General features: G+C 34.8%; 1 protein-coding gene across 1 annotated transcript; it reads right to left on the minus strand.

Annotated features, from left to right (window-relative positions):
• Positions 1-9,909: 9,909 nt before the first annotated feature.
• Positions 9,910-10,553, minus strand: LOC110021435 (VQ motif-containing protein 22-like; the record flags this gene model as incomplete). The annotated part of the gene is made up of 1 exon (XM_020719919.1): positions 9,910-10,553. A coding segment is annotated over one exon (417 nt), but the record flags the coding sequence as incomplete, so codon positions are not given.
• Between the last annotated feature and the right edge of the window lie 2 nt (positions 10,554-10,555).

Consider the following 10,555-nt stretch of genomic DNA (forward strand, 5'->3'; position numbering starts at 1 on the left):
TGGTAAAAGAATAATTTTTATCCTTACAAAAATAGAAAGTTGAAAGCAGCTTAGTTGGTTAGCATGTTTTGTTTCATGTGGGAGAGGGGGAGTTGGAATACTGCCTAAAACAAAATAAATAATATTTTTATAAATGAATTTGAAGAGATTAAGGAATTTGAAGAGAGCTTCGAATTCCGAAAAGAAGATTAATAAAATTTGTCTTTTTTTAAAAAAATGAAAAGTTTTTATTTATTATTATTTATAAGCATTTAATGCTTGCATTTTTTTTTAAATTTTCATATTAATTTGGATTTATTGGTCAAGACTCTTTTTGAGCCTATAAATAGGGGTCTGGCGGAGAGGGTAGAGGTGCGGCAGTGCGTCGTGGCGACGCGTTGCTGCGGTGCGGCGCGACAGGGCATTGCAGTCGCGCGTCGCGGCGGGGCGTTGCTGCAGCGCGACAGACCGCAGTGGCGCGACGCGGCGGGGCGTTGCCGCGGCGCGCTCAGGCGCGATGTGGCTAGGCGTTTCAGTGGTGCGGTGACGCGTTACAGCGTGACAACGCTTTGCAACGGTGCGTCGCAGCGGCACAGAAACGCATTGCAGTAGTGCATTGTGATTTTGTGAAGCATTGCGGCGGTGCGACGCGACAACTCATTGTGATGGTGCGTCAAAGTGACGCGTTGCAGCGCTTCGATGTGTTGTGGAAGTGTATCGCGGCGACGTGCTTGCGAAGCATCGCAGTGGCGCAATGCGTTGGATGTCCAATTGCAAGGATTTTCAGAAGAAAATCATTTTGTGCAGTGGTGGAGAGTTGCAGTGCAGAGTTGCAACAAAGAGTTGCGGTGTCGAGTTGAGGTGTCAAGTTACGGCACAAATTTGCAATGACGAGTTGCGGTGCCGAGTTGCGGCACAGAGTTGTGGTACCGAGCTACGGTGCAGATTAGCAGTGTCGAGTTACGGTGCAGGGTTGTATTGTCGAGTTGAGGAGCAGAGTTGCGGTGTCGATTTGCAGCGCAGAGTTGCGGTGTCGAGCTATGATGCAGAGTTGAGGTGCCGAGCTATGGTGCAGAGTTGCGGTGTCGAGCTACTATGCAGAGTTGCAGGCTCGAGCTATGGTGTAAAGTTGTAGTGTCAAGCTACCGTGCAAGAGTTGTGGTACTAAGCTACGGTGTCGAGTTATGGTGTAGAGTTACGGTACCGAGTTGCGGCACAGAGTTAAAGCAAAGAGGAAAGTCGTCCCTCACTTGCATAATAAGCAAGCAACAATATTTTCTTTCTCGCTGTGGTGTAGTTCGGAGGTGATGAAGAAATGTTGTAGTTTTCCAACGACGCTTTGAGGAGAAGATTTTCATGTTTATGGGGTGACAATATCTGGAGACCCCCTGATGATCATCAGAAGTACTTGAATTTTGGGGAGGCGATGCCGACTCTGCTCGAAGATGAGCTGATCTATTGTAGCCCTTATGTTGGTATTTGTAGTCTTTTTAATCATCTGATGTAACATTTATAGATGATGATAATTTATTTCTTTGTATGTTTTTTACGTTGCTTCTGAGGCTTTTGTGGTTCAAGCCTTCCGAGGTTGTGCCCCCTTGGACTTATGCCTTTTAGGAGCTCGAACTGGTATCTTCTATGGCTTGTAGCCTTATGAGGTCTTTGAATCAACCACTTGCTCTCATCGAGTATTTCTAGTGAGGACTGTGTCCACTGCTAGAATCCTATCGAGATTTGCCTCTTGGGTCTGTCTTCTAGGGGCATGGTAGCTTCTCATTGAGTCTTGCCTTTTGAGCTTGACTTTCAAGGGCATGGTTAAAAGGAGAATCCAATAAGGATGTAAAATCAGTTCTAAGTTGTATAACCGGAGATGTCGACGGTATTAACCTGTAATGAACAAAGTCATATGAAATCCATTAAAGATTGTTGACATATTCGAGGTTGTTGGTCGAAGCTTTTGCTTGTCAATCGTAACCTATTATGGAAGAGATCAAAGAAAATCCACCAAGGACTTTGGACCTATATGAGGTTGTATGTCGAAGCTTTTGCTTGATGACTGTAGCCTCTAATGAAAGAGGTCAAGTCGAGTCCCCCCTGAGATAGATTAAGTCTAGAATGAGGTGTCAGAGATACTTTGCATTTCTCGAGACTATGACGTAGGTCGCAATGGACCGTATATTTTCTTGGAAATATGGTTGTGGTTATATTCAAGAAAATATTTGAAAACTTGTTAGTAGCTGCTTTTGAATCTTTAGCTCTCCTAAAGGGGGTATTTTCGATACAAGCTTGTAAAACAACACAAGTATTGGGCCTTGAGGAGATCAGCTTTCTGGCCTAGCTGAAGAGGAACTCCGGTACGATGAGGGGACACTGAGGAAGCGATTTTTGCACTGGAGATTTCCCCCCAGTCCAAGATAGATTCTCGAAGACTTGTAATCTAAATAAAATATGGGATGACTTCCCCACCACAGTCGTGTCAGGGAAGTTGACATGAACGAACTTCCGAGACTGCAATGAAGGTTGCCCCCCAGCCTGGAAGAATGCTTTTGAGAAGATCTTCAAGACGTAAAGGAGGTTCCTTAGCCAGTTGGATGATACACATCATTGAGAAATAAAGTGGGGGATTAACTTCTTAGAGTTGAAGACGCTGCCGAACAAGATTTAGTTTTCCACAGACGGCGCTAAATTGATGTGTGTCAGAAAATTCATGGCGGTAGGGTAACAGATAATCGTCTTAGCATTGTACGAGAATTCTGAACACACTCAGATGAAAAAGAAAAACAACAGTGACTACTCCAGAATCTTTTACGTGGAAAGCCCGTAAAGGGAAAAACCACGGGGTCTGGCCTAGTTGCGAAAATTCACTATTGATTAATGATTACAGAAATCCCTTTTTCCCACAGACGGGAAAGAGTAATTATATTTTCTAGATTACGACGTTGAATGATAGCGTCTTGTTGGTGGTGATCGATGACAGATGACGGAGGTCGACGACGATCAGTGATGGTCTTTGGCGGTAGGCGATGCAAGACTGCAATCGGCAGTGGTCGACGACGGAGGTTTACGGTGGTCGACGACGGAGGTCGGCGGTGTTCGACGAGAATCGTTGTTGATGTTGAACTACAGCTTCTCCTCAAGGTCTCAGCCTCTCTCTCCAAATTTCAGCTCCCCCTCATGAGAGGGATGATGCTCTATTTATAATGTTCTGGGTGCAATTAATGCAGGAATATGAATCATTTTGGTCGGACGATCCGGAGAGCTTCCCTTGATCATACAGTGTTTACTGGCATTTGAGTGCCTTAATGATGTCAGAATTGAGTGAGCTTGAGCTCGTTGGATTTGTCTTGTCGAGTCGCTCGATTCGAGTATAAACTTGTCATATTTGATGTGTTCGGAAATCATTTAAGTGTGGTTCAATGGCTTGATATGGGCTTGATTTGACTCAGATTGGGCTAGTTTTTATATCATTAGGTTCGTCTCATCAAGCTGGTCAGTTTGACTATAAGTTTGCTGAAATCAGATCTCTGGATGACTTTTTATCAAGATTTGAATGTTTCTTGCTTAAAATATCATCTCGAGATTTGTGTCATGTCTCGAGATTCGTGTCATGGCCTCGAGATTCGTGTTAGATGATGAAAATTTGTTGGTGGCGTGTCATAAGAAATTATTGATCATTTTGAATTAAAATGTTTTTATTAGTCAAGTATTATATCACAAATGATGCTGTTAACTTAAAATTAGGAAGAAAACAAATATGATGTTATCAGCATCAATTATGGAAGATAACTTTCATTATAATAGGAGTCTTTAGATGCACGAGTCTTCATCAAGTGATGATAGGTGGTCATCTCTAGCATTCTTCTTATAAAAGGAGAGTTCAGGTGATCAAAACAATGAGCATTGGATAATGATAATTGACGGATATTGTGTATTAATTACTAATAGACTTAGGATAGCGGTTGAGAGTTTGATCAATCATTTTCCTTGAAAAATAGGAGATCGAGGATAAGAATGACAAATAATGGATGTTGTGTGAGACATATCAAATAGTAAAAGGAATTGAAAGATGACCAACTAGAAATTTTGGACATCAAAAGACGACTGGTGGTATATTCGATTTTTCTCCAAATAAGATAAGAGATAGCATGCTCGAAATATCATTAGATGATAAACTACAAATATTGGCAAGTGTCAGATTAGAGAAGGAATTTTAAACTTTGTGCTATTATTAATGCTTTACTAAATTATTACTCTTGAAAGAGGGGAGCTCAACAATTAATCAGAAAGATGGGCATCCAAATTGTTAGGCATAGTACATTGGCCAACATTAGATGATAGTTGATTATGAAGATTAAATGTGTGTTGATGGTTGATTATGTGTTCAATTTTTATTTTATTGTAAAAGGGATGATTAGTGACCAAAAAGATAGAAATGACAATTGATTGGGAATGCTAATTGATGGCCATGTTTTGCTCCATAGTCGTTTTATAGGAGATGAGATAAATGCCTAGGAAGGTAAATGTCAGGCATTTATGGCTTTAATATGCCAATCATCAATCTTTATTATGTGTCAAGAGATGTTTAATTAATAAATGATGGGTGATGGTCGATCGATGGGGAGCTTTAGTGTAGAGTTATGTTGGGCATAAAATGTCATCAACATATACTATTACATGTTGATATCAAATTCTCTAACACTACAATTTTAGGAAATCCTTTTACAAACTCATTTAAAATATATTTTAAAAACTTTATTTAAGTCTCTTTGAACTCAGTCCAAGATGTTCTTAATAATTCTATATTCAACTTATTAGACCACTCAGTTCATTTACAAGTTTAAAGAAAAAAAAAATTTATGATGACATCAATGTTGAATCTAGAAGTTTAAAATTAGAATAACATAGTATTTTGTGATCTAATAGTTGGGTAAAGTTTGTGCTACATCAATTACTTTTTTTTTTTCAACATATTAGGTGTGAAAGGACAATTCCAATTTGAACTAAAATCTATAGGAGGAACACTTGTTTTGATGAGTTAATAATTATTTAAATATCTTGTTTTTATTACAAGGTTTAAAAAGAATGAACATAGAAAAAATATTTATCATCTTTTGCAATAATAACATACCATTAGTAACATATGAATGATGGTCAAGCAATCTTAAGAAATTTTAAATGTTCATCTTATTAATTTTGATGATAATCACATCTTAAAAGAGAGTAAATTATATTTCTTATGTTCAATTCATATAATGCAAAAATTAAAATAAAAAAACAACAACAAGCAACCCTTGCATGATAAAATTATTGACATAAGAAATATAACATGTGATTCTGTCCGATCTCAGTAGTTTAATCTTCAATTATCCTTTGACATCATTTTCTATCAATATAACAAAAAGACCTAACTTAAGAAGGAAGACCTTAATTTGCAATGATGTGGAGAAAACGATGGCAACGGTATTCATGGCTCTGAGAGGTGGCCATAATTTACTTATTTTATGAGAAAAAAAATGAATTGATCACCAAAATTGACAAATGACAAATACATAGTAGAATAATTCCTTTATCAAAGATCAAATTTTTGGGCAGTTAAATAATAAAGAACAAAAAAGTTTGTCAAGGTAAATCATCTAAAAACATATATTTTGACCAACTAATAGGTGGTTAGTAGATAAAATAAAAAAAGCTCCACTCAAAGAAGAAAAAATTAGTCGACTAAGAAGTGGTGATAATTAAAATTAGCAATGTTTTGAAAGTGAGCTTGCTTGGATTTCATGAAGTTGTAAGAGTTCTTTAATTTTCCTTGGTTTTAAAGTTTCAAATATATAACATGAGTAAACTTATCACTAATTCTTAGTTCTAATAGGTATTTCCATCACTATCAAAAGATATACCTTTTTTTCTTTATTAATAACAACAAACACATTATGTTGCTCATTTCTTTAATTAGAAACTAATTGAATGATCTCATCCTAGGATTAGCTAGATAGACACATCCAAATTAGTCTCAAGTTAAGAAGCTGATGGCTTGCACAAAATAGTGCAATGGTAGTCATAAACAGTATTGTTTTCAATTTTTTAATTAAAGGTAACTTTTAGAAGCTCATAATGTCTTTAACCATACTAAATTTACATTTCAATGGCGTAAGGATAAATTTGTCCTAAATAATCTAAGAAGATCTAAGAATTCATACATTAGTTCTAACAAAAAAAGGTTTCAATGTGGTGCAATGTTTGCATTGATTTGTCCCTCTCCTTAAGAGTAATTCATATTATAAATAGTATATTAGTTAAAATTTAGTGAGAGGAATTATGCATGATAAGCAACCATTTTTCGGACAAAAGTTTCATTTTCATGATAATAAATTCAACGTTGCAAATGCTTCATGATTCAAAAGTCTAACTCTATAAGACGCAAAAGCTTTATGAATTCTTTGGTTAAAACACTTCTTAAAATCAAATTTCTTACAAAGTGAACAAACAACCAGGAATGGATGTTATGAATGTAACTTCTTGCAAACCAACGAACCCATCCCGACGAGGCAAAAAACTTGCATAAATTAAAACTATTCATGATAGGAAAAAAAATATTAGAGGAATAGTTGATATTAAATTTACTCCATTTCTAATTATGAGAAAAAAACGTATAGTAATGAGTATGGGAAAAAAATAATTATAGTGAAAAAAAATATGACATTTATATGGGTTTAACGATTGATATCAATATCTGCTATCGGGAGAGCAAATAATACTATTTTGTTATTCATCAAATTGTTACTTTCATAATTCATTAAATTGAAGTGGAAGACAATGAGGAAATATTATTAGAAATTGAGCATTTTTTTTTGGAGCTTTTCTAATGGATTCCAAAAAAATTCACCAACTATTGATGCCCATTGACAACAAACAAGTAATAATGGCATTTACCATTCATTGTTATTAACCATCAATTGATATTGACATTCATCCTACCATTGATGAAAGACATAAGCATCACTAATGGTAAAGAGAGCACCTCATTATAACTACAATCAACATAATTGTATTATTTTAGTGAAGTTTGGGTTGTATGCTTGTAGTTCTAAAAATTTTCTTATTAAAAATGTGTCTCCTATAACCAAAAAGCTAACTAATCTATTTGGTGTGTGTGTGTGTGTGCGAGCGCTCACATGTGTGTGCTTGTGTACGTCTGTGTGTCTGTGTTTGAGCGTGATAGTAGAGTGAGGGTCTCACATTGTTACTATTCATGAAAATCTTGCACACAAAAAGAAAAATGAAAGTGTATAAAAAATTCTACAGTTTATCGTAAAAACTCATCAAGAAAAGAAATTGCAAGGCATGACTTGGACAAATAATTCACTATGTTGGCTAAGATATTCTTTCATTTAATTGGATAAATATGGCATATAAAGTAAAGCATTCAACACTAGTTTATTCTCAAGGGGATTGAGGTGAAAATGTTGGGGGTGAATATGGTACCTTTAATTGTTAGTGATGTTAATATGACAGTGATGAAAATTAACCAATGGTGATGGGTAGTAGTAATTATCCGTGTTGGTTGTTATATAAAGATCAATAGTTCATCAATTTTTTTTGTATTTCAATATCACGTCTCATATATGTAATAATGAGTTTGAATTTATAAATTTTCAAAGCGACATTTTAACTCAGAGAACATTGCATTAGATAGCTTGTATTATTTTCTCATATTATAGATCATTTATTTAATAGTTTGATCCTTTTTTGTTAAAACCTTTTTTCTTAAAGAAATTGTGAGAACCTTTTATTAATGAAAATAATTGAGATTTTTATCGATCACTATAGAAAATGTTGTGAGAACCTTTCTCTTAAATAGTGACACCTAGAAACTACTAAATAAAGCATCAATAGGCATAAGGTGGGACATCATATAATATTTTATACTTCTTAGAGGAAATGGAATATTCAAATATTAATCTCTCTTTCATATTTCCCTATCGCTTTTTTCTCTCCCCTTCTATTCTCTTTGTTCATCATATCTCACATTGTATCTTTTATTAGGGTTTAAATCTTGCCCAAAGTTGGATTATGGGTGCAAATGGGCCGACCGCGAGCAAGCATAGGCTTAGCTCGTGCTCGGCTCGTTAAAAAAAATCATTATTTATGTTTGACTCGTTTATTTTTTCAACAAAGAATGTGTTTGTATTCGGCTTGTTTTCTTAACGAGCCAAACACAAATTGTTCATGCACAAAGAGTCTTTTTGACAACCTGAGTCACAAAACCGTAAGTTGTTAAGGTTTAAGGTGAAATTTAAATCTTATTATTTATATTAAAAATCATGTAAATATAATTTAATTTATTTTTATTCTATTTTTTAATTAATGATTTGAATTGATTATAAATTAGTTAATGGATGCATTCTAATTAAAAAGTACCAAGGGTCCCAAGTATTTAAATATGAATATATAATTGTTTCGAGCCAAAACGAGTCTAGTACGAACGAGTAAATCTTTACTCGTGTTCGGCTCGTTAACTTAGCGAGTGAATAAAACACAACTTTTTAACGAGTCAAACACGAACTATTTTCGAACAACGAGCCATTTTGACAGCACTACTCAAGATATTCCTTCTAAATTTATCATCATCATCATCATCATCATTATTATTATTATTATTATTATTATTATTATTATTATTATTATTATTATTATTATTATTATTATTATTATTATTATTATTATTATTATTAGTATTATTAATTGACAAGTGCACTTAATGGAATCATGCCTAACTCGCCCCAGCATTATAAAACAACTTGAATGGTCTCCTTTCCCTGCGAAATTTTATTAGGTGAGCTAATCCACGTACATCTAGAAACTTTCAATTGTCCTTATTATGCATTATTATATGCAATCAGTCTTAGAAAATTTCTTAAAGCTGAATAAATAAATAAATTTTACTATTTAGAACAAGTCACATAATAAATTTATAGTCTTAAAATTATCGAATAGCCGACGCCTATTATAATATATTTATCTTTTGTATATAAAACTAAAAAACATTAGAACCTTAGAAGAAGATTTGCTTCCCTCATGCCCCCCTTTCCTATCTATCGATCAGGCTGCACTGCTCACCAACGTCTAATTCTTTCACTAAAATTTTAAATAAACTAGTTAACAAGCTATTTCTTCTTCATCTTTACTAAAGGATGAATCTTTTAATAGAACTAATATGATTTATGAATAAAATCGTAGGCAAATATCATGACTTCAACGTGCAACATAAGAATAAAAACATTTCATTAATTGGTGTGCCTAAAATGTTTTTTTTTTTAATTTTTTTTTTTTTTTTTTTTTTTTTGACCAAAAAGCACGAAAGAGAAAATAATTTATTTAATTAAAATACTGAGTGTAAAATTAAATCCAAGATAACCAAGCGTTATTTTAATATTTTTTTAATATTGAGTGTAAAATTAAAATACTCAAATAACTATTTATGTCACTCACATATATTTAGGATTTTACTCAATTTTTATCGGTAGGTGAAGGATATTTCTATACATTTATCTTAATATTCATGATACATTGAAAGAATTGAACTTTTAAAAAAATTATTCTTATATATATATATATATACATACATATATATATATATATATAATTTGAGGCACGTATATAGTACTTAAATAGTTACTATATCTCATTGAAAAATAATATTATTATCAATTAGAAAAAGTGAAATACATTTTTCCTAGTAGACGAAAAAAAAAAAACATCAAAGTTTTATGTAGCTATGAAAGTATAGATGTGAGATATGCAAATACATTTGTGTAGCTACATATAAATTCTTCTAATATTTTTACATTATATTCTTATTAATATGAGATTAAATCCTTTTTTATATCAAATTTATTATTTGGCATGCTTTTCTAAGTGCGCATATTTGACTTGAAAACAGCATTTCCGTCGCAATCAAACATATTCCTTCACTGTCCCACCAGTTACGTAACATACAAGCTACCATGAAGAAAATTCAAAAGAATTAACCCCGACCAAATAGCTCATTCAGAGCATACCAAAATCATAAAACCATAATAAAAGTAGCCACATATTCATCATAATCTACACATCATCACCTACTTACATCATAATCATCATCATCATCATCAACATCATCATCCATTAAAAGTATACCCATGACCAATCCCATCCATGAAGAACCCCGGCATCGCATGCCCATCATCCATCCCAGTTCCCATCACTCCATACCCCATATGCATCCCATCTTCCTGTTGCTGTTGCTGTGGCGGCATGTACTCATAGTACTGCCGTTGCTGTTGCGGCATGGCGGCAGGTGGCTGTTGGGTAGTGTTCTCTGACCCGAGCCGGAACCCGAATCCGTCGGTATTATTGTACGGTCCGGTCGGCACGCCGGTGAATTGCTGAACCATGGCTCGGAAGTTTGCTGTATCGGTGTTGAGTAGAGTAGTGGGGGCGCGACGAGAGGCCCTGGAGCGCTTGCGCGGAGGTGCTTTTCCGGCGGAGCGGAGAAGGCCGTGGACCCCTCCGCCGGCGGCGGCTGGGGAAGCGGGGG

This window comes from Phalaenopsis equestris, unplaced genomic scaffold (assembly GCF_001263595.1).
Source record: "Phalaenopsis equestris unplaced genomic scaffold, ASM126359v1 Scaffold000134, whole genome shotgun sequence".
NCBI lineage: Eukaryota > Viridiplantae > Streptophyta > Magnoliopsida > Asparagales > Orchidaceae > Phalaenopsis > Phalaenopsis equestris.